General features: G+C 40.1%; 1 protein-coding gene across 4 annotated transcripts; it reads left to right on the forward strand.

Annotated features, from left to right (window-relative positions):
* Positions 1-732: 732 nt before the first annotated feature.
* znf507 (zinc finger protein 507) lies at positions 733-19,649 on the forward strand. 4 transcript variants are annotated; one of them, XM_040135210.1, is made up of 7 exons: positions 733-879; positions 2,973-5,384; positions 7,527-7,644; positions 7,838-7,946; positions 14,077-14,181; positions 15,739-15,873; positions 17,851-19,649. In XM_040135210.1, exons 2-7 carry the CDS (start codon positions 2,976-2,978, stop codon positions 18,353-18,355), a joined length of 3,381 nt encoding a protein of 1,126 aa, XP_039991144.1. In that variant the 5' UTR covers positions 733-879; positions 2,973-2,975; the 3' UTR covers positions 18,356-19,649. The 4 variants fall into 4 exon arrangements, with proteins under 4 accessions (XP_039991144.1, XP_039991134.1, XP_039991153.1 ...); XM_040135200.1 differs by having other exon boundaries at positions 733-875; XM_040135219.1 differs by having other exon boundaries at positions 733-875; positions 17,773-17,885.
* The last annotated feature ends 5,801 nt before the right edge of the window (positions 19,650-25,450 follow it).

Genomic DNA, 25,450 nt, shown 5'->3' on the forward strand with positions numbered 1-25,450 from the left:
CGGAGACTTGAATCTCCCTGTAGTCAGGCTGTCCTGATGGCCAGCAGCAAAGATCACAAGCTGCTGGTCGTCAGGCAGCAGGTGTTGCCACCGGTCAGAGATGGTACGGATCTACTGACTGCTAGGGTTTGCTGGTGCAGACCCACTAAGTACTGGCCAAGGCTGTCCACATGGTCCATTCCCAGTCTTCATGTATTCATCCAAAGACTAAAACAATCAAAAAGTACAAAGTATTTTAGTGATACTTGAAGGTCAATGCGTTGGCATAATTTCCTATACTACTGTTTAGTATTTTATTTATTTAATAATGTTTTTACCAGCTGCTCTTCAGGCACCTGTGGTGTTGACCTGACAACACCACACACACAAACACACACACACACACACACACACACACACACACACACACACACACACACACAGACACATAACATAAACCACTCTCTTTCGTACATTCTTCATCTCTGCCTTGTCTGGATAACTAAAATAAATGAATTCAGTAATTAAATTTAAATTCAAAATTGCCTTAATAATTTTACAGAATAAAAGCCTTGTGAACTATTTCTCCTCTTCATTTTGCCTTCGCAATGACGATATTAGTCACTCAATTTACAACATCTTACTCAAAGTCCGGAACGCACCGACAAGTAGTTCGAAAATGCAACGGGGTGTTTTACGAGAAACACGTGAAGGCAGCATCAGGCAACATGTTAGTCCGTGTTGGTCACCTGACCCAAACTCCCAGTCACGTGACTGATATTCCATCCTCGCCATTTTGCAATGTGGGAGAGAGAGGCCACTTTTTTATGGCTAACGAATAAAACAAAGTAGTTTTATGTGCTGAGGACAAAGAGCGTCGGGTTTTTTTCGTGTCAGTGAGTATGTTTTCATTAAAATACAGTCACACCCTTCTCCGTCACTCATTAACTGAAAAGATAATTGAACTACACTTGTACATCCAAGTGAGTAACTGCTAGCCTTGTGTGAGACTCGTGTGTCTATCCGTGCGTGTGCGTGTGCGTGTGCACGTGCGTCTTCGTGTGTGTGTGTGTGTGTGTGTGTGTGTGTGTGTGTGTGTGTGTGTGTGTGTGTGTGTGTGTGTGTGTGTCTTTGAATAGCACACAACAAGCTGTGAAGCTAACCGCCAAGCTAGCAGTGTATGTCCTGCTCCCTTTCACTCAAAATTTCGTTTTTTTCCTCCATACGAAAGTCTCTTTAGCCCCAGCATGTCAGCTAACATTAGCCGGCAATTTTGGCAAAGAGGTTATTCGATGTTTCAGTGTAAGCTGGGCTGGGCTGTGTTCAGCTTCATTCTACAGAGGAATGACAGTGGATGAAATATTTTTAGATGCTGACATAACAGGTGCTCATCTGAGGCTGGTTGAAGCACACGGTGGTGACTACAGAGAGGCTACACTGGCCGCAGTTATATTCAACCTGATAAAAATGTGTCAAATTTGTTACAGAAGGCCTAGCTTTAACTTTTCAGTTGACGAACTTCAAGCTATTTGACCATTTGTGGATGATTTGGCCGATTTACATTATCTGGGTAAGATATTTCTAATATAAGACGTCTTGCATCTGGTAAACCCTCTCCAAACGTGTATCCTACTGTTTTGATAGAGTCATACAGAAGCAGAAGTAGGAGAAAGAGGAAGGTGAATTGTGGTTGGAAATCGAGAAAGAGGAAAGTGTTGGATTTGCAGAGATGAAAGGATTTCAACCACATGAGTTGTGACTTTTCCCTCAAGATTAGTTTGTAAACAGATGCACATGGTGCACGTGTTTGCAAGCCTGTCTATTGACTAGCTGTGACAGCAGGAGTTACCATGAATGAGTTAAGCTATCACCCTTATCATGGTGGTCACTTTCTGAACTGCCCTTTCTAAACAGCTGATCCCCTCACTAGACCCTTGGTAAATACTGTGGTACGAAGTGTCCGTATGGTCAAAAATAAATTTTGTAATACAGATGTAAATAGTTTTGCTCTCTTTAAGTACCAAAATAAGAATTTAACTGAAAAAAATAGGCTGTGTTTAGATTTAATCAGTTGCTGATTGACAGCATTATTTGATAACGACAATTTCATGTTAAAATTCAAAAATAGTAAGAATTCATTGGTAAACACAAACATGTATCTTATTGTGGTGGCCTGAGAAACTTACTGTGTGATTAAATTTTGGGTTAAGGATTTTGCAATTGGGAACTATGGTGAAATTATGGCCAAAGGCATTGTAAAATACTTTCAGTTAATTGAATGTTGTTATTCCTGAATTAATTAATAAGTAGACAAACAGTTTAAGTCATTTATCGAGCAAAAGTGCCAGACATTTCACAAATTCTAGCCTCTTAAATGCCAAGTTTGGCTGCATTTGTCTGTTTTTATATAATTGTAAATTGAATAACTTTGAATTTTGTAATAGACAACAAAAGCAATTTGAAGAGGTCACTAAGGTCTCTCTTTCACTCTCTTCCACTATTTAAAAGAATGAATGATTAAGCGGAAAAAACAATATATAGTAACTGTAACCAAAAAATCTATATTGATAATAGGTGTTTGAGAAAATCATACGCTAAAATAGTGATGGCTGTTGTGTCTCTGAGAAAATAAGTCATTAGTAAAATCTTTAGCCATCAGTTTACTCTAGTGTGTAGGTGGGCTGTTACTGTTAATATCATTCAGCTAAGAAATAAAGGATTTTATCTCAAACAAGCCATTCTTTGCTATAAGAAAATGCTATCCTATGTAAAAATAAATTAAAATTGTTTGTGTATGAGTTTAAGTGCCACGTGATAGTCTAAATGCTGTGTCACAAGCACCCTGACAAGGATAAAATTCTGGAGGAACATTTAAAATTTTAAAATACCTGTATCCATATCAGTTTTAAGAAACGACATCTGTTGAAATCGTGTGTGGCATATAGCACCAACCAGGTAACACTCTTAATTCTTTGTTCTATGTTGTCTGCCAGGTCATGGAGGAGATCAGCAATGTAGCTGTACTCATCACACAGTCCTCCGCTGCCTCCTCTTCTTCTTCTACTCAGTCAGCACTGCAGTCCCTCTCGCAAACCCAAACCCAGCAGGCCATAAAGAAGGACACTTCCCCAGGTTTTCAACAGAAACAGGCTCCCGATTCTCTCATCCAGGTCATTGAGAAGCTCAGCAAAATTGTGGAGAAGCGGCCCCAGCGCCGCTGCACCTTGACAGCACAGAAAAGAGCATTCCAACAGGCCTCTTCTGCACGGGGAGGAGGAGGTGAGGAGGGGGTGAGGGGGAGCAGAGGAGGCTCTCCCAATAAGAAAATTAAGAGGAACTGTAAGGAGAAGGAGAGCATCGAGGAGGTGAGATTAGATGGCAGAACAGATGCTGTTCTTTCTCCACCTGGTTCAGGTGACAGTAACAACAACAACATCACCTCCACAGTGACAGAGGTAGCCGGCAACCACAAGCGGACAGTAACATGCTATCAGTGCAGCCTGTGCCCCTATCTCTCCCAAACACTGCCCCTGCTGAAAGAGCACCTGAAGCAACACAATGAGCAGCACAGTGACCTCATCCTCATGTGCTCTGAGTGTCGCTTTACTTCCAGAGACCAGGGGCAGCTAGAGGCACATGTCAGGCTGCACTTAGACAATGGAGACAACCTGAGGACGACTGCCACTCCGTTGGATACCTACAGTGAGGGGAAGGAAGAGGTTTTAAGAAAGACGGATGGGGACTCGACTGGGAGCAGTGGCAGTAAAGGAACCGAGGTCATCAAAAGTTCAGTGGACGGTTCCAAGGAGCTACCACAGAAGAAGAAATGGTATAGCTATGAGGAGTATGGATTGTACCGCTGTCTGATCTGCAGCTACGTGTGCAGCCAGCAGCGAATGCTTAAGACCCACGCCTGGAAGCACGCTGGCCTGGTCGATTGCTCTTACCCCATCTTCGAGGATGAAGACGGGGCTCCCACAATGAGAGAGGCCCAGGCTGCAGCTAACACTGCCGCAACCAGGGAGGAAATAGTTGTTCTCTCCCCAGTTCTTCAAGATAAAAGCCTGCAAAAGCTCCCCACTGCCTTCAAGCTCCAGCTTTGTGTGCCATTGCCTGTTGACAATAAACAGGATGTTTTAAATCATCCAGTTTCTAATCTCAATGAAAATCCGAAAACAGCGGCGGAAGAGGAGGAAAGTGTGTACCCTATCAAAGACCTGACCTCTGAGGAGCCCATGGTGGAGGTGCAGGTGACGACAGAGGCGGAGACTGAGGTTGAGATACATAGTCATCATGATAGTACCTCTATCACAGACAGCTTACTGTCATCGGCCCAGAAAATTATTAACAGCAGTCCCAACAGTGCCGGCCATATCAATGTGATTGTAGAACGCCTTCCTTCAGCTGAGGATTCCGTCATGGCGACGAACCCACTTCTCCTTAGCCCAGACGTGGACAGGGACAAGAGCTTACTGGATGTGGATGAAGAAGAGCAGGACCACGTGATGGGAGATGCGAAGGATGAGGCGGTCCTTGACAGCAGTGCAGGCACTACTGACAGCCAGCCATTAGAAGCTGAAAATAAATCCTCCATTGCTGTAAGTAGCAACTCTCCAAGGGATGAAAACATTCCCCCAGCTGGTCGCAAGAGGACACATTCTGAGTCTCTCCGCCTGCACTCACTGGCTGCTGAGGCACTGGTAGCTATGCCTATGAGGACCCCCGAACTCCCCACTTCCAGCACCAAGGTAAACCTGAAGACCATAACAGCCCAGGCCCAATGCCCGAACATGGGCCAGAAACTGGTTGAAGTGACTACAGCTGGACAGAAGGCTTCAGACATAGGGACAACAGCAGCTCTGTTGGACTTGGAGCTTCATAGCGAAGGTAGAGAGGAAGAGTTGGGGTCCCTGGGCCTCAGCGAGGGAGACGAGGAGGGCCCTGCCACTAAAGCTGGCATCAGCCTGTCACTACTCACCGTCATTGAAAAACTCAGAGAGCGCTCGGACCAGAATGCTACTGATGAGGATATCTTAAAAGAGCTTCAGGACAATGCACAGTTCCAGAACGGAGACATGGCCGATGTGGTCACAGGGAATGGAGCTGGGAGCTACATGTGTACCATCCCAGGAATGGATGGGTTGGTTGCCTCTCCTGACGGTGGTCTGGTGGACTACATCCCTGGCAATGAAAGGCCATACCGATGCCGCCTGTGTCACTACAGCAGTGGCAATAAAGGCTACATTAAACAGCACCTACGGGTGCACAGGCAGAGACAGCCCTATCAGTGTCCCATCTGTGAGCATATTGCCTCGGACAGTAAGGACCTGGAGAGCCATATGATCCACCACTGCAAGACCAGGATGTACCAGTGCAAGCAGTGCCCAGATGCTTTCCACTATAAGGTGAGGAGATGTCAATGTTCACATGCATCATTTTAATCCTGTTATTTTATATGTAATCCAGTAATCACATGATTTAAGTACTAAATTATAATTAAAAAAATCAGGTCTAAGCTTTAATTTTAGTAGGTTTACGTCAATTTAGAAAGAACATCTCCCAAATATTGGGGCTTCAAAATTAATTAGACCGATACATGATCATCATATTTTATATTGAATATTTTTTGGAAAATCCTTTGCAGTCATTGAGTGCCTGAAGTCTTTGACCCAAAGATATCAGCAGAAACTTACGTATTTTCCATACATACCCTTTTATGTGTTTTTGTGAGCTGCAGCCTGGCCTTTCTTCCTGTTTTTGAGGTTTACCAGGGGTTTGCATCTGGTGGTGAAACCTGTGAGGCTATGGTCATTAAGTCTTTCTCGACCATTGACAAGGAAACATGTCCACCTACATCCTAGAAATTCTTGACTTGCTGTGCGGTCATAAAGGGGTTTGTCTTCACCACGCAAGTGATTTTCTGCTCATCCACAAGACTTGTGCTCCTGGGGCTACCAGGTCGTTTGCCATTTTCTAGTTTTCCTATGAGCACTGACTTTTTTGATTTTGACAAACAAGCTACCTTTTTTCTTTCTTTCTTCTTTTTTTTTCATCTCTTGACTCCTCGCATTGAAAGACAAGACCAGCTCTCAACTCTCAATCATCTCTGAGTAATATGTGAGGTCTTTTGTGCATTAACTAACATTGAAACTTTTAGTAGCTAAGCGTCCAATTACATTTGAACCCTTGCAATTTGGGCACTATGTATTAAAAGGCCTATATCTCCCTAACCAAATTAAAGCTGAGACGTGGCACTTCAATGTAATATCCATTATTTTATATCCAGTTGCATGTGTTGGAAAAGAAAATGTGTAACTATCCAGATGCTTGCAGTCTGGACTGTATTAGAGCTATAGCAATTAGTCAGTGAGTCAGTAAGTTGATGGAGAGAAAATTAATTGGCAACTCTTTTGATAATCTGTCATTTTCAAGTTAAAATGCCAACATTCTCTGGTTCCAGTCTGAATTGTGAGTGTTTGATGCTTGCCTTTTTCAGTATATGACAGTAAAACAAATATTGAGTTTTGAGCTTTTGGTGGAATAAAAGAAGCAGTTTGAATATATTCATTCGCTTCTGGAAAATTATTATGCACATTTTCACAGTTGTTTGACATTTTGTGGACACAACGATTAAATGAGAACATAATCAGTAGGATAATAAATGATAAAAAATAATCTGTAATTTCAGCCCTATAACATACTTTGGAAGTTGACAGTTTTTGATTGGATGACAGCAAAGATCACAGTGTAGTTTATGTAATATTTTGAAGAGACAGTAGTTTTGTTGTGTTTTCTTTTGTTTGTTTGTTTTTTTCTTAATATCTGTGCAGAACACACATACACAGTATATTGGTAGGTTCTTTGTCTTTGCGTTTGTTTTTGTGGTAAGACTGAAATATGCAGTCATTGGCTCGCACAGAGATATGGAAATCCTGAGGAATTTTGCATCCCCCCTCCTGCTACCCTTCCCTCCTGTCATCAGTTTCTGTTTCTCAGCAATTCCAAACATTAAAGAAGATGAGTTAAGGCCTATAGAGGCCTTAAATTAGCTGAAGGATCTACCTATGTGAATTGATAGACCTTGTCAGTAAGAGATGAAAGTTGCAAGAGCCTGGTGTACCTCAGCAGTCAAAGTTTGCCTTGGTTTGATGATACAGGCAGAGGAGAAAACTATTGATTCCACTGCTATCATGTGATTCCAGTGCCGATCTGCAGCAGAGATGATTAAATTCATCATATTATTCAGCAGATTTGGGAGTTAGGCTGAGAGAGTTTTTAATTGTGAAGGGTGAATGCTGGCCCACTGCTATGATATCTTCTCTAGAGGTTACATAAGTGAGTTAGAGGGCCTATTAAACCTGTATGGTGCATCACTGAAGATAACTGCAAATGTGAATGTCAACTGCATATATTATCATTTCTTTGTGTAGAAAACTTATTGTGTGTGTGTGTGTGTGTGTGTGTGTGTGTGTGTGTGTGTGTGTGTGTGTGTGTGTGTGTGTGTGTGTGTGTGTGTGTGTGTGTGTGCGTGCGTGTTTTGCCTTTAGAGTCAGTTAAGAAATCATGAAAGGGAGCACCATGGCTTCAGCAGTGACACGGCAGGCCTCACACTCGTCACTGAAACTGTGGCAACAGTGCAGGAAGCTGAGCGGGTAACAGATGACGGTAAGACATGCTTGTTTGGCCTCACTTTGTATCAAGATAGCAGATTGTTAAAAGGTATTTTAATGACCAGCTGACACTCTCCTCCCTCGTCAGAATTTTCCCTCTGTGTCACAGTTCTCCTGTTGCCATATATTGTCATATTATTTTTGTCATTGTTGTTTTCAGAAAGTTTTTCATTTGTGCTCTATCATAGAATGTCGCCTGCAGAAGATGTATAAGTGTGATGTGTGCGACTACACCAGCTCTACATATGTTGGGGTGAGGAACCACCGGCGGATTCATAACTCTGATAAGCCTTATCGGTGAGTTGTTTATGAAACTTGTAGAAATGCACCACCATCACCTAAATGCAAGTACTCATACCAGTCACTAACCAGTCTAGAGTTACCACCAGTGTCCACAAGTCCTGAATGAAGTCTTGAAATGACTAAATTTCTGATTAAAGTTACTCGGAGGAACTAGGAACTATGGGCAACTGGTGTAGGATTTTGTTTCATCAGGATTTTGAATTTGTTTTAACAACAAAATCCTAAAGTTGCAGGAAACTTGATTTAGAATCATGTTTCTTTCATGTCCATATGTAGGAATACATGTGATGCACTGTGCACAGCAATTGATGTTACTGAAAACAGCAAATAACCCCCAAGGACCGCCAGTGATTTTAATGTTTTTTTATTCTTGCAAAAGTCCATATGCAAGAACAGAGGGGGTGTTTTTAGCAGCTAGATGATGAGTCCTTGAATATTTTGTATTTGAATGTTTTGCTAGATAAAAAAAGAGGAGACAAAACCAAGACAGCATTAAGTTCAGAACTTAAAGAATGTACTTTAATAACTTGGAACTGGTCCCAAAATGGAACCAGCTATTGAAAATCAACTCTAAATTTGAGTCCTCTCTGCACAGTTGTTTATAATCAGATTTTGGTTGGGTGCAGGAGAATTAAACCATGTAAATTACTGAGTAAGCATGTAGAAAGTTCATGAACATAACTCATTTATCAGGTACACATGCTTCACAAATTATTGAGTAAATTTGTGAAAATTGAGAGAGAGAAGCAGATATGAAACATGACAAGTTTTTTTTTTTCATTATGAAGTGTATTTCATTGCTAAAAATAGTCTTCATAGTAATTATAATAGAAAACCAAAGATGATCTTGCGATGGGATCACACCAGCCGCAACGTCCATGAACATGGTGATGTTCCAACCCATTAGTACTCAGTAGTCATTACTACAATATTACCTCAGTACTCAGTAGTCATGGGTCAGACCAGGCCCATTTTCAAACTCAGCCTTCATTTTGATCTCAACTTTACACCTGTAAAGTTCCATGTGTGGATCTTGCAGAGTTGGCTGTGACAAAAATCGTCCACAGACGGATAGATAAATTGATTAGATAGATAAATAGAGTGGATAGGTTAGATAGATTAGAAAGAAAGAAAGAAGTACTCAAAACCGCCTCTGTGGTAGTCTGGGCTGCAGTAGGTGTCTCCAGGACCACATTTTGCCATAATGACACACACAAACACACACACTCATTAGGGTTAAAACAATACCCAGCCACACTGTTGTGGCTTGTAATAATTTAAAAAGTCCTAAATGTCACTCTAGACATTTTACAGATACCATTAATTCCTATTTCTTTTATTAACAGTATCCTTAAAGCGGGGTTCCATATAGTGTAGATATAATACATTATATTTTACTTAGCCGGGTGAGGCAATATTCTTATTACAACCTTTATGGTCACAGTTAAATCTGACATGACAGCTGTTTGGATGGGAAGAACAAACTGTAGGCTCACCCTTGACACTGATTTCAATGTTTGGATTTTGTTTTCTACGACAAACAAAATGTTGAGTTCAGAGTTTAAAATCTGCTGCAGTTGCTCCTTTACTTGTTTTTGCAACCGTACTGTGTTTTAGTGTTTGAATATGTTAATGGAAGTTGCAGGAATTCCATATGACATTCAACTATGATGGCAGGGCATTAATGACGTAAACACCAATCTCCGTAATTTTGGAGACTGATTGTTTATCTTTTCTCTGCTGCAAATTGGATATCAACGTTTTGTTAATTATTGTGCACACGTTATCCTTCCTTAACAGGGCTTTAGAATATAATATTAAATTTATTTTCCTGTATATTACAAGTAAAACTTATATTGAATGTGTGGTAAAAAGGTTGTTAGTACCAGCTTGAAGTGGATAGGATATTTCAATACCATTCGTGTGTTTTTGTTCTGTCCCACTTAGTAGTGTTAGTGGTCAATGAATATTACATTTCTGGTTTTCGCTTCCTGTTTTAGGCAGCGTGGGCTTACTAAATACTGTAACTGCCAGACAATGAACTTTAGCTTTTTATGTGCTAGCTCCCTTGCAGCTATCTTTACTTAAACATGTTCATTTAAGAAAGATCCATTAGATGGCAGTACATGCCTAGTAAAGCTCACACCAGCACAGTGATCTTACTGTGTAGGCACAGGCACACTTTCTCACACTGTGCCCTCCCTGTCTCTCTCCCACACTCTGTATTGGCACTTTGCCTCACTTGGTGTGAACACATATGGGTGCTTGCATCAGCTTTCTTAACAGTATGCTTACTCCCATGCTCAAAGGTCAAATGTACAAAAATAAAGACACGTTACATAACATCTTTCTCCTCAGAAAAAAGGTCAGGTGGCATTTAACTGCTGTTTCTCGACAGAATGATCAAGCATCCTGTTAGCACATGGTTTGAGAGCATAAGTAGAGTTAGGAAATATTGTATGATCCAAGTATAAAGATTCCCAGTGCATTCAAATCGGTGAAAAAATGTGTACTTTTGTAACAGAGAAAGTAGCGTTGGATGCCTGAATAAAGTGTCATGGCCGAAAGACACTCTGTGACGTACTTGAGCTGAACCTTTAAATGTTGTCACTATTGTTTCTACATACTTGTTGTGCCCTCGTCCTTGTGTTTTCATGAGAACAAATGACATTATACTCACCACTTTATTAGGAACACCTGTACACCTGCTTATTCATGCAATTATCCAATCAGCCAATAATGAGGCACCAGTGCTATGGATACAATACTGCAGATATAGGTCAGGAGCTTCAGTCAATGTTCAAATCAAACATCAGAATGGCAAAAAAATGCGATCTCACTGACTTTGACCGTGACCGAATTGTTGGTGAGTTTGAGTATTTCTGAAACTGTTGATCTCCTGGGATTTTCACTTACAACAGTCTCTCAAGTTTTCTCAGAATGGTGCCAAAAACAAAAAACATCCCGCGGGGAGCAGTTCTGCAGATCTTAAAGCCTTGTTGATGGGAGAGGTCAGAGGAGAATGGCCAGAGTGGTTGGTGCTGACAGAAAGGCTACAGTATCTCAGATAACCACTGTTTACGACTGTGGTGAGCAGAAAAGAATCTGAGAATGCACAGCACGTCGAACCAAAACTGGACAATTAAAGACAGGAAAAACAGTCTGGTTTGACAAATCTGGATTTCTGCTGAGGCAGCAGATGGTAGGGTCAGAGTTTGGCATCAACAGCATGAATCCATGGACCCAATCTGCCTTGTGTCAATAGCGCAGGCTGGTGGTGGTGGTGTAATGGTGTGGGGAATGTTTCTTGGGCACAATTCGGGCCCCTTAATACCAGTCAATCATGGTTTGAATGCTACATCCTATCCGAGTATTGTTGCTGACCACGTGCTTCCCTTTTATAGCAACAATTTACCATGTTCCAATGACTACTTCCAGCAGGATAATCCACCATGTCACAAAGCAAAAGTCGTCGCAAACTGGTTTCATGAACATGACAATGAATTCAGTGAACTTCAATTTCCCCCTCAGTCACCAGATCTGAATCCAATAGAACACCTGTGGGATGTGGTAGAATGGGAGATTGGCAGCATGAATGAGCAGCTGACAAATCTGCAGAAATGATACGATGCAGTCATGTCAACATGGAGCAGAATGTCAAAACAATGTTTCCAACATCTTGTGGAATTCATGCCAGGCTGAGGCTGTTTGAGAGCAAAGGGAGGAACTACCCAGTATTAATGTGGTGTTCCTAATAAAGTGTTTGCGAGTGTATAATTTAAATGAAATGTTTACATTTAAGTATCCTCTTTTTGCCTTCTCACATGAAGTATGTGATTCTATCCAACTTAATGTTGGTGTCTATTTATATACTCTAATGTAGGCCTATATATTTACAACGTAGTAATGTAAAAGAAACATTCAGATCTGAAGGGAATGTCAAGTCTGTCAGATCTACAGAATGGTCTGTAGGTGTTAGGACAATAGCACATTTTCTGTTGTCTCTATAGTCCAGAACATTGGATCTGAAATGAAACAAAGACTTTGAGATTAAAGTTCAGTATTTGAGCATTAATTGCACTCCAGAAGGATGACAGGGCTGCACTTCTATGGTGTTTTACGCCCAATCTGGATGTAAACACCCTAAAATTAAAGCTGAAAGTCAGCAATTTACTCTCATAGTCATTGTTTCATTTCTGATCCACTGTGTTGGAGTACAGAACAAACATGACAAAAAAACTGTGTCACTGTCCAAGTACTTAGAGACTGCGCTGTATTCACAAGTAATAAAAAATGTGACACATGTATAGCCCCTCTAGTCTATGATGTATGACAGTATTTCACCAAAACGGGCTACAATGCTCAAATTTCAACGAATCTGGACTGTCCCTCTGTCTGTCTTCAGGGAGGATTACATTATTGTAAACACATCTGCTGATGTGTGCCAGTGCATACCATCATCTGTGAGAAGCATGTAGGTGGTACACATTCACCTGCCAAGACATCTATGCACTGGTTTATAAATCACAGTATATAATTTGTAGAATTAGATTAAAAGGTCCGTATAGATGACATTTTATGGTAATAATGTCTCTGTTAGCACCTCAAATTTGGATAGCAGAGATAGCCTAGGGTGTTAAAGAAAAAGACAGCAGAAGTGCCCATCATCACTGCATAGTTCTGTGCTATGTAACTGTACTGGACTGTAGTAATGCCAGGAACCATGCTTTTCCTGGTATGGGAGATGCACAAAATCTCATGAGTGTTGATCATAAACCTTTTCTCACAATGGCCAGTTTCAAAGGTATTGATGTTGCTGATTGTATTTATTTACAGTGGAAGAAATGTATTTAGATGTAAAAAAAAGAGAGCATCACATTTGCATTGATAAGATGTCTGACACACTATTACAGACGCCTGGTAAAGCTTATAATGGTTTATAATTTTATAAATGTATCCTGTGTCTTAGTGGTCAGGGAATAATATATATCAAAGTTTCCGTTCCTTTTTCAGACAGTGTAAGCTAACCAACTAGTTACCAAACAGTGTACCTACCTTTTTCATATACTAGCTGTCATCCCAGTGTTAACATGACCAACATCTACTTTCAACACTTATCTGTAGGTAGAGATTTCTGAATAGTTGATATCTATAAAGTTAGATGAGAAGATGGATCGCTTATGTGTCTGTACGCTAAATATGAAGCTACGGCCAGTTAGCTTACCTTACTGTAAAGACTGGAAACGGGGAAATACACCACTTCCTTGTCATGCATGTTATACTGTTGCGCTCTCCAAATTTGGAAGCACTAAATGTCTTTAAGTTTGCTTGAGTTTCCCTGAGGCAAGGCCAGTTTAAGTTTCCAGCTACCACACCACAGGCTACAGGCGCATACAGGTATTTTTTATAATACACTAGCAATTTGCTCTCTCGTGTATTCCAAATTATCCATAGGACGGTGTTGTTGGAATACTGAGATTTGGAAGTTTATCAGTGTTCATATTTCAGCATTGTTGTAGATGCAAAATGCCACAAAATGCTTAGCAGATGGGGACTGATCAACATGCAGAAAAATCAAATTATAAAAAGGGGATAATAAAACATATTTGTTTTATATTTGTAAAAGTAATGCATATCATATTTAGTTTAAATAAAATGAATATAAACAATTATATTCTATTGAAACAAAGTGCTGTAAGCCTGTAATTTTTCTTTTTTCCTAGAAGTTCTTCATGCCTTTTGTCTTTTTAATATTCTAGCTGCAGTAAACCTCACAGTTATAACTGCAATTCTTTGTTTTGTGTTGTTTTATTTTAATGCAGTGCAAATGGCCGCGAGTTTAGTGTAGCCTCTGTTTCCAAACCTTGTATTTGCCTCTAAGCAACTAAAAAGCCAGTTTCATCTTCTGACCACAACATCTGAAGTGCAACAAAGTAGATAACATTGTGATTTATTCTTTATCTTAAAGTAGCAATTTCCTCCCTGTTTTGTTAGAAATCTCTAATCTCCCCTTAGGCTATAGGTGTAAAGAAGCAACAGGATGACCTCAAAAGGCAGCTTGTTAAACTAGCTGCTCTATCTCCATCTTCTCTCATTTCTCGTCTCCCCTTTTTCCATTTGCCAGGTGTTGTAGCTGTGATTTTGCCACCACCAACATGAACAGTTTGAAGAGCCACATGAGGAGGCACCCTCAGGAGCACCAAGCTGTGCAGCTATTGGAGCAGTACAGGTGAAAAACATCAAACACGCAGCCGCCACAGAGAGAGATGATGAGAACGAAGTTACTTAAGAATAAGAATAAGATAAGAATGAGATGATAACTGGACCTCCGCAGTGAGAATGGAGAGCTGCTGGGGTTATGAGCCCCTGTGGGGTCTGAATCTGTGTGGGACCACATTTGTGCATTCTCATGGTGCCAACAGACTCTAGACTTGAGAAATGGGATTCTGATTGCAAGGTTAATGGTTGGTGGGTGGAGAAAGTGAATGGGAGTGAATACTCAGTCCTTCTTAAAATGTTGAATGTCCGCAGCCCCGAGCGTGGCACTGATTGCTGATTTCCACTTCACTGAATACTTGTGCTGTATTATACATTCCTCGGTACTTGGTATGCTGGGGTGCGTGTTTCCATACAGTACAAATGACTCAGACCGTGCCGTTCTTTGTCCTTTAAAGGGGCACTCAAGTTAGTTAGTACTGTACTTTCAAGAAGATCTGTGTTATTCAGACTCAGATTTTTAAAAGAATGGTAAAAACTGAAGCAACAGAGGGCGACATATCCTGACTTTTAGGTCACTTTCACACCTGTAGAACAGATCATTTGGTCCAGACCAAGAAAAAAGTGATCCACTTTTACCTTTTAGTTCAGGTCTGGTCTGTGTTGACACTGGCTTTTTATAAACGGAGTACCCACGTAGAGGAAATCATATTCTGGTGACTGACAGCTGGTCAGGCTGCACTTTACTGAGAGTAGTGTGTTTATTTATCTTCTGTGGTGTCAAAAAGAGCTCACACAGAAATAACTGATTATGAGCATTATTAGCCCAAACTACAGTTGGCCTTATATGTCATGAATAATGCTGATGAGGTAGGAAAGGGATGAAGAAGAGGCATTTTGTACCCTAACATTAAGGGAATGGGTGACAGCTACTGCTGAAATACCCAGAGTATGACACAAGCAATCGGGATTTTGGATTTTGTTCATTGTGATCAAGTTAAATCTCAGCTCAGCTCCTAAGTCTGTAGTCAGTAGTTTGCTCTGAATGTGATATTTTCAGTGCATATTTGGAAAATGTTGTAGCAATATCACACACCAGTGCTACAGCATTTTAAATATGCAAATCAACACTGACTGGCTGAGGACTTGATTTTCCTTTCACCTTTTTTAAAGCAGCATGGGTTGTTTAACAATTAACCTCTTGTCACAAGATCTTCTCAAGTAAGCTGCCACGGGAAACATGTGCTGGAATTCTTTATCCTAAAGGATATTTGCCACTTCAAGCATTTGGATAGTTGATAAAGAAATGATCCCTAATTATTTTAATTTTGACAGATGACTTCACCAGTGGGCTGTAAATCCTATTTCTGCCCTTCACCCTTTGTCTCTTTCTCTCAAGCTTAGTGTCCCCTGTGGAGTTTTGAGTCAGGATGATTCCGCTTGATAGAAAGTAGGAGAAGGATTAGTAGAACCTTGGTACGCTATTAAATCAACTTTGACTTGATCCGCTCTCACTCTATTGCTCATCACCCCTCCTTTTAATTTCCCATTTCTTTCTCCACTCTTCCAGGTGCTCTCTCTGTGGCTACGTGTGCAGTCATCCTCCGTCACTCAAATCCCACATGTGGAAGCACGCCGGAGACCAGAACTACAACTACGAGCAAGTTAACAAAGCTATCAACGAGGCCATCTCCCAGAGCAGCCGGTAAACACATGGACTCAAGTACTGTGGTATCTGTACTTTGAGTTTCTTTCTGGTTTCGTTTCTGTATTTGCACATATCCACTGTATATCCACTGGCAGTGTCCTGTAGGTCCTGGAAAAGTCTTGAGAGCTCTTGAATACTGCTAAAGCTGCAGTATGCAATCTTTTCTCTTAATGTTGTGATGTTTGTCAGAGTAAAAGCCTGAACTTTGTTCCATCATTTGTAGTCCATAGTCCATAGTGCATACGGTTGCCTAGCACAGCTTCGAATTAAATGTTTAATATCATTTGTACAGGTTTTTAAATATTGCACTTCCTTTGTTTACCCTTTTAGTGAACGGACATTATTTGATTACTTTGACACCGGCACTAACAAGCTTTAAAAATAATCCTAAACTTTGCTAAAAGCAGCTGAAACTTGTGGACAGATCTAACTTATTGTGCAGTCCCGACTGGAAGTACAATATTTGGACAGTTACATATTCAGCACATGCAATTTAAAATAAAATGATGGCTACTACATTGAATTGCCAAGTCTAAGCTTTACTTTTAGTGGGTTTACATCAATATAGAAAGAACTGTGTGGGAGATATAGCCCTTTAAACACATTTCACACATTTTAGGGGTTCAAAAGTTATTAAACAGATACATGAAGTCAAGTAAAATCATAACTTTTAATATTTTTTGGTAAATCCTTTGAAGTCAAAGGCATCAGCAAACACTTTGCATCCTCCCTCGTGATGCTCTCCCAGAGCTCCACTGCAGCCTCCTTCAGCTCTTGCTTGTTGTGGAGTCTCTTTGTTTTTTAGTCTGGTCTTCAGCAGGTGGACTGCTGCCTAGTCGGACTGAGTGATGAAGGTACACCATTTGTTGGCCGGCCAAATGTTGGGAGTTTCCTCACTGGCCTTTGCTCTTCCAAAATTAGTTGGCGCAAACAGTTTCTACTGCGTCGTCGACCGATCATCGGTCTGGCCAATTATCTGAACTGACTTTTTTATGATTTATTGCAATTATTACTATTTTCATCCGACTGCCGGTAGAAGATAAATTAAATGCACTCTCTTGCAGCTGCCTCTCTCTGTATAGTCACCACTCTGTGGTCTTGACCAATGTCCTGCCCACAGCACTATCTGATTGATTACACGTCACAAGCAATAGCCTATCAACGCTGTCACTGATTCAACTGTGTGATCATTTTGGAGGATGTAGTGTGTGGTGCTGTTGAGCTGTATTGCATTATACGGAGAGATGTTTCTGTTATTTAGCCTACCTTCATAGGTATAAGTGCGGTGGACACCTGGACCCCATGGCGGGTGTCCATAGACTTTATGTAGCAGTAGTTTTGTGTTGGAGTTTGTGTTGACACTGAGATTTTCATTTTTACTGCAAATGCGTATCTGTTCCAAATATCGGTTCTCCATCTCCTTGATAACTAATGATCGGTATTTGAATTGGCCCTGTAAAGACCATATTGGTCAACCCCTAGCGTTTACAGGCAGTCTTGCCAACTTTTAGTGCCTTTGTTGCTGAGTTTACCGGCTTTTCAGATCCCTTTCAGCATTTTTTCAAAACAGCACCCTCTGACATGGCTCTAAATGTCACAAGACGTTTAGTGACATTTAGCAACTTTTCAATCAGGCTTTAGCTACTTTCCATTGCAAGTAGTTGTTTACAGAAGTTCCCCAACAGTTTTCAACTACGTCCTCAATTGCCAACATTTACCATACGTGGTCCAGCTATACACTGGGTTTTGACCCGGTCTTGTTTAGAGTGTACCCAACGATTGATTTTGGCAAACCACCAACTACTTTTGATATCTCTCTGATAGATTTTTGCTTTTTTAGCCTCATTATTATCTTCTTCACTTTCACGGTCACCTCGTCAATCCTCATATTGATAGACATCTCCACCTCAATCTAAATGGCAACTCTCGACTCTGAGGATTCTTCCTGATGATCCCATCCTTTATTTCCCTCAGAGCTCCCCAGAAGTTGTCCGCAGTGCTTGAGTCAGTGGCAGAGCGCCCTGCAGTGGCTCAACCCTCAAACGACAAAGTAAAGGGCCCCGTGGAACCAATGCCAACACCCACATGGACGACAACAACAACAACAACAACAACAACAACAACAGCAGCAGCAGCAGTTGAGCTGGCTGCGGACAGCTCAGCTGACCTCCCCACAGCCAACACAGACCCTTCACAGTGGCCCAGTGAATCCCCAAGCCCCCCGGGGAAGGACCCCACACAGCTCCACTCTCAGTCCCAAAGCCAGCCACGCACAGGCCAGGCCCCTGTCCCGGGCCCCAGCATGGAGTACTGTGTGCTCTTGTTCTGTTGCTGTATCTGTGGCTTTGAGTCCACCAGTAAAGAGCGGCTGATGGAGCACATGAAGGAGCACGAGGGTGACATCATCAGCATCATCCTCAACAAGGAGCAGCAGCAGCAGCAACCAGAAGTACAACCAAGCCTCCAAACAGCAGAGTGAGACCCGCCCTTCGCTCCCTCTCTTTATGTTAACACTTATCCTGTGCTCTTAAAATGATCTGCTGCCCACAAAAGTATTTCATTATCTTTCTGTACCTCAAGGTGGTTGTGGTGGATATTGAAGTGTAAGCATTTCACGTCTGCTGTACCATAGTAGTTAAGTGTCATTTCTCAGCATGTTCTGTGGTGAGGTCAGTTGTGGTGTCAGAGGGTTGTAGTTGTAAGACTGCAATAACTACCTGAACAGGTGTTGAGAGAAATGATAAAATGATTTTCTGAGTGGCATATCCTTTGAAAGGAATGTTAAAAAAAAAAAAAAAAACATAGAACAATGTTATAAGCTGTTAATATTTGTATCAAATAATTTGTCATTAGAGACACAAAATGTGTCTGTAGGGAAAGGATTTTGATTTCAAGGGACAGGCCCGAGCTCTAACCCAAGTTACATTTTTCACTATACAGGGACAAGTTCATACCTCACAAGACCACACAAGACCCTCACCAGAAATGGAAAAGAGATTCACATATTTTCCAGTCTAATTCATATATTGACTATAAGGCAGCTCTTTTATTGCTACTGTAATATTTAATGTATTTAATTCGACACAGTTGGGGCTCTAGCTTTGGTAAGGAGGTACATGTGCAAACTCACTCATGCCTAAAGGCACGTATCACAGCTTGAACATGATTTAATATTTATCAGGTTTTTATGCATGTTAGTTTCCATTACGCCAATTTAAACAGGCAAATGTATGTTATTTGGAATTTTTTTATTTTATTTTTTTTGTATGAGAGTGTATTTTTTACTTATAAAGTTGCGTCTTTAGAGGGGAAAGTAATAGTTGTCAAAGGAAGTGTGGAAGTTGATTTGAACAAAGCAGAAACCAGTCTTTGACTGTTTTCTTCTGGCGACAGAGGTATTTGGTTTTGGCTGACAAAAGGAATGATTAAAAGGGAAGTTAGCATAGGTAGGGCTGTTATTTTAATTCTATGGTGCCTAGATATTTGAAAGCAGGACTATGTTGTATTGAATCAGACACACCTGTTTTCACTTGTGATTGTGGTGCTAGGCGCACTTTAATAGTTGTCATTGAAAGAATAGTCAGTTTTTTTTATAGCCCATGCAATTTATGTTGTATATAATAACATTTTTATAATTATTAGTCTTTGTTTTGTCAGTGTTTTTAAAATACAAACTTTCTAGGGTCACACGCAACTTGAAATGACTGCTGTCCCAGCTAAAATACATGCCTGAAATAAGAATATGATATGTGAAAATAAAGTTTGGAAGGTGACATGTTTTTGAGGTTTCTTGGCATAGTCCTCCCATGTTCTCTCATGTGACTGTCTGAAAGCAGGATATAATATAACATAATTACTGCGGCGTTGAAATAAAAACAACTCAACTTGGCACGTTGTAATAACAGTAAAACAGAAAGTTCGATCAATGAAGGCTTCATGTTTACTGTGATGGATTGTCTCACTCTGTAGAGGTTTTTTTTTTTTTTTTTTTTTATATACGGAATAAATGGCAACAAATGGCTTTTTTTTTTTTTTTTTTTTTTGAAAGGATAAAAACTGAAGTAGTCGCCCAGAAGCATGTTAGGAACAACCGAAATATTTCTCACACGTTAATGTTAATTCATGTCAAACTAACTGTGCCAGGACATTAAGTAAGAAACTTGTTGATGCTTCCGTGTTGGTAACCATAGAGTCTTGCAGGAGAACATTTCTCTTTCTGCTACAGTCTTGCCCAAAAACCGATCAAAATCACATCAAAAATTTAAAACAAGCAAACCTAACACTCATGGGTTTCAACCCATCTGATGTTTCATGCAGTTCTGTCTTGCAGAACACACTATGTCACGTTAATTCATCAGTATGCAGTCCCCTCCTTACATCCACGCCGACAGACGCTAAGGAAATTAAGATAAAATGGAAAATCCATAATTCATGCCCAACCCCCTCCACCTTACACAACAACTTGAAATTGTGCCAGCTTGTGTGTGTAGCATAGTGGATACAAAATTAAATTTCTATCTCAAAGACCTGTTACCTGGTCTGGAATTCTCATTATCACTGCAGATAGTTATTGTCTGGCTTTTAATTTACAATTCTGCGTCGCAGAATCAAGGAAGGCAGTGACATGTTTGGATTAAAAAAAAAATAAATGCCCCCCCCCGCTTTACTAACTCTGCATGCATTTAAATGAGCAGTGAGAATTAAAGACTGGACCGACAGCATACACAGCCCACCCCTGTCCTTTCTGTTATATAAGATCTTCCATCAATCTAACAGCTTCAGTCTATTCAGTTCCAAAAATGAATAAGTGAGCACTGCTTTAATGGATAATTCAGGTTAACCTGGATTTTATTTTCATTTCTGTGGGTCAATAAAACTGTACTCACCAGGTTGATTTCGGAGTAGTCACTTTTTCAGAAAAAAATAAATAATTTTTTTTTTTTTTTTTGGTTCAAATTTACACGTCACTCTCTCAAGTAACTTAAAAAAAAAACAACCACATTCTAAACTGTATTGTAGAACTGAGGTTCCGTTCATTCGCTGTGCCTCCCCTCGCTGACTGGTGCGACACACTAACATTACCGGGAGGCTGTTCCATTCAACAGTCAGCCAGCTGCTTTACCTTTATCCACCTTTTTTCATCCATGGTTTCAAATCTAAAATGCTTTACTCCTCAGATGATCTGGCACAAAAGAATAAGATATATGACGCTTTGGATATACAGACATTACTTGTTAGCAGGATCAATTCTTTGTTGGTCTTAAGAGTCGTAGGAAATAAGACAAATGTGTAATATCACCAGACTTATCCTTAAAATTTGGTGGGTAAAGTATTTTCATAATTAATAGAAATGATTGCTAAAGCTATAAAAAAAATAACACCCAAGTTGAGTTAAACTCACAGAACTTGACTGGACAGTATACTGTATGTGTTAATTGGGAATAACACAATAACATGACACTTTAATTATGCATTTTAGGCAGCATTTTACAGCAAACCAAGCACTGCAGTGTCAGCCAGACCTGGAAGATTTTAACAAATAGTCATGCACCATGGCCCTTTATACTGAGTTGTAATTACAGAATAGCTCATGACAATATTTCAAGTAAAACAACATCAGTTAAGATGTCTTTTGGAATGTCAGCTTAACCACTAACAAAACAGCTTTCAATCAAATTGTGTTGAAATCACTGCTAAGCTGGGAAGTGCATCTTTACCCTGGTGGCAAACGCATATAGGTCAAGAGGGAATTTGCAGGCAGTGGTTTGTCCCATTTGGTGTCGCAAATTGCAAAAGTGTGTCAACGCAGCAAGTGTGAAAGCAAGTGTGTGGTTACCTCTTCCGGACTATCCCTGATCACGATAGTTAGATTTCCCCTTGTCAGTTACAATTTATACCACAACTACAGAACCATAAATCTGTGCCATATTAGGTTATTTGAAAGCAATAACCTCTGCCTGTCATGCCTTTCGGTCCGACTTATTATTTGTGTTGAATTTTGACGTCAAATAACATAAATACTCTATCAATAGATCCGTAATTTTATTTTATTGGTCAGCCAGTCATATTGAAGCGGGAGCAAAAATCTTGATCACCTCAGCAGGCAAATCCACATTCTTATCATTTAGCAGTTTGGGTGGACGTAACAAACAACCTTTCGGTACTGCATATTACTATAAGCTCTTCTAGCCAGTAATTAGCTTCATGCACTTGGTACTGTATTTAAAGTATGTACATATTATAAATGAATACTGCAGAACCCAAAAAACTGACTTTAAAAAAAAAAAAATCTATTTTTTAATAATCTTGTTTAAAAAAAACAAAAAAACAATTGAGACAAAAAACAGGTTTAATATTGGCTTTTGGTTCTGTTCTTATTTACTCTTAGTTTGTTTTAAGGAACTGACGGCTTTAAGCTAAACACAGCAAAATGACAGCTGCGTGCATTTTAACCAAAAGGAGGTGGAAACGTATAACATGTCTGTCCTGATCAGTGTATTTTTACTCATATTCAGTTTTGTAATGGAGGTTCAACATGGAATTGTCTCAGACAGCAGTGTAAGGTTTGCTTTCTGTTTATTTATTTTTAGAACATATAAGCGGTATTATGTCACTACTTTGCCAGTGTATTTTTGGTAATAAAGACTGAGTAATAAACTTTGACTTTGTCTTTGGTCACGTTTTTGAGTTTAGGAGCTGCAGTCGAACATTTCACTATAAACTAATTATATATTTGAATCACGCCACACATGTTTTAAACATTTTTAGAATGAGAATCAGAAACAACTTTGTTGGTATTTGGACACATGCGAGAAATTTCTCCACAGGTCTCTTTACGTCATGTAGGCTGAGCTGGAAGTGTCAGTTGAAGTGGAAGTCCCGAAAGGAATTAGTGCCAGTTCAGAAATCTTAGTTAAAATGTTGGCTGAAGTGTAGGCACTGACTGATAAACTGTAAAATAAAAAAAATTAAAGAATAACTAATAAAATCGGTTAATCTGTCAGTTGACGGGTAAGCACTAAATGCAGTAAATGCACTCTACAACAGTGGTTGTAGAGTAAGCGATAAAAGCTGTTGAAATGTCAGAAAAAAAGTGTTGTGTCAATTTGTAAGTGTAAAGCCCTTTTTAGCAACTACCAGATGAGAGAAGTTAATATAAGTTCGGTCCAAGGTACGAAGCGCCTGCAATGACTTTCTCTTCCCTAGCATCAACTATGGAGCCAAAACATCATCCCGTACCTCATGTTGCTCCCAAAAAAAACCTGATGCGCTCATTGTTGTTCGCTTGCCACATCCTACCCATGGATGAGGCTCACTCTTGTTAGAGGAATATATACAGACACATAGGCAGAGATACAATGTGTGTTTTTATCGGCCCTTACAAGCTGTAGAAGGGTTGGGTTCAAAGTTAATGTATGGTAACTCATTTATCCTGCAGGAAACCGCTTCCAGCCTTCCCCTGGGCACCTCATCCTGAACTGAATTGATAAAAGGGTATGAGAAATGCAACGTGCTCCAGACTTGCATGACTTGTACATGGAATAATGTTAGAAATCTGTTTTGCAGTAGTATGGGAGTGTAAAACATGTTTCTCCTTGCTAGTTCTTTACACAATATTATCACGGGAGTGAGAATAGGTTTTTGTCTTTCGACAAGGCCTTACCATTTTACTTAAACTTTTTCAAAGGAGGGTTAGAGGTCCAGAAAATGCCTCATCACACTGTTATGAAAGCCTGTTTGCAAGGTTAACATTTAATTAAATCTTGTGGATACATTGGGAAAAGAATTCAAATGCAGTTAAAGCAGCGCTTTTACAAGCCTTGAAAACTATTTAGAAACCAATTGAGGTTTACATCCACTGCTGCATTCAAGCTAAAACAAATCTTTATATTTATGCAGTTTAAAAAAAAATAAAAAATTTCTTACGAAATACAATAACTCAAGGTCTGGCAGTGCAGCGATAAGCCAAGCTGGTACCTCCCATGAGCTCACACACACATGCATAGACATACACACCCATATGCACATTTGGAGAGAGAAAAAAAAAAAGTCTGTTTCTGTAATCCCTTCCGCTTTTACATGAAACCCTGACCGCACATCATCCCTGTCTATTCATTTCTGTAAAGGATCAACTTTGCTACCTAAACCTTTTAGGGGCCCACCATGAAAGTGGGGATGAAGGCCAAAAAAATATGGATATGAAATAAAGGAAGAGGCAAAGAAAGAGAAGAGGGTGAAGACAGGGCAAGAAGCTGGAGGTACTCAGAATCAATTCATGGGACTCTTACAGCCAGTCTGCTTTTCAACTTGTTTAATGGTTAATTCCCAGATTTCCGTGCTCTTTGAACCTTGTTTTGTGTTACAGTGAGTGAAAAAAGAAGAGGATTTTTGATCCCATGCTGGCTAAAGGGAGTCAGATTGGGCACTCTGGGAGAGAGGAGCGTTATCTTTAATGGGCCATCTTCCTGCAGTCTTGCTTTGGATGACAAGATTTAGAGAAATGAAAGGAGGAAGGAAGAGGACAAATTTAGACTGGGTGTATGCAGGCCCACAAGGGAAAAGATTCAAGAGCTAAAGGACCAGAGTCAGAGAGTATGGCCATTAAACAACCTGTTTTCTTCTTCAATAATCCTTATTTCCCACAAGAGGCCAGCCAATTTATTTTCATAAATCTCTGATAATCTTCAGGCCTTTCATATCAGCCTCTGCACATACACACTGTCCCTTCCATCTGAATGCCCTGAGTGTTCCCCAGTTGACCAGGTTTGCTGTCTCAAGGGCACCCGTCGCGACGGTGCAGTTTGTTATTGATTGATTGAACCGATTTTTTTTTTTTTTTGTGTGTGATTGTGTTCTTATGGATGTGTAGATGTAAGAGAGAAAAGGAACATTTAATAGAATACACAGACCACAATGTGAAAAGTTTCCACAGGGACCACAGAAACTGTCTGTGAATTAGCCTGAATCCCCCTGAGTAACCAGTAAAAAAAAAAAAACACATCAGTGTTGAATTTCTCAAATGGATTTTTTCGTTGATATGGGTGATAGCGTTCACCTCCACTGTATAGGGGTAAAGGCAGAAATCTCACTGATAGTTATCTCAGCCTGGACACGCATAAAAGAAAGACTGTCTGCAAGATAGATACCACTAGAAGAAAGATTTTGAATCCTGAGTCTGCAGAGTCCTGCAGATTGCTTTTGTTGCTGGATACATGATGCATTTTTATGTTAGCTGATGAAATCTTTCACAGTAGAGTTGAGACGAGACCTGCCATTGTGTGCTTTCTGAATACACATTTGCAACTCCATGGAAACCATTGAAGTTTGTACACTTTTCTTCTCTTACCTGGACTTAATTTTGAATTAATATTGAATTTTTAATGTCATAGCAGGATTGCCGCTGCTTCTGCCGATGTCGTTTTGCTTCAATTCTTTTAAATTGCACTACCTACTTACTGGGTTTGGACAACAGCTATAAAACCTATAATGTATGTTTGCAAATGCTGTCCAGAGCTAAATCACCATATTGTTCAATATTATCGAAACATCTTAGCAGCAGCCATATACTATTTTT

This window comes from Xiphias gladius, chromosome 1, assembly GCF_016859285.1.
Source record: "Xiphias gladius isolate SHS-SW01 ecotype Sanya breed wild chromosome 1, ASM1685928v1, whole genome shotgun sequence".
Lineage (NCBI taxonomy): Eukaryota > Metazoa > Chordata > Actinopteri > Istiophoriformes > Xiphiidae > Xiphias > Xiphias gladius.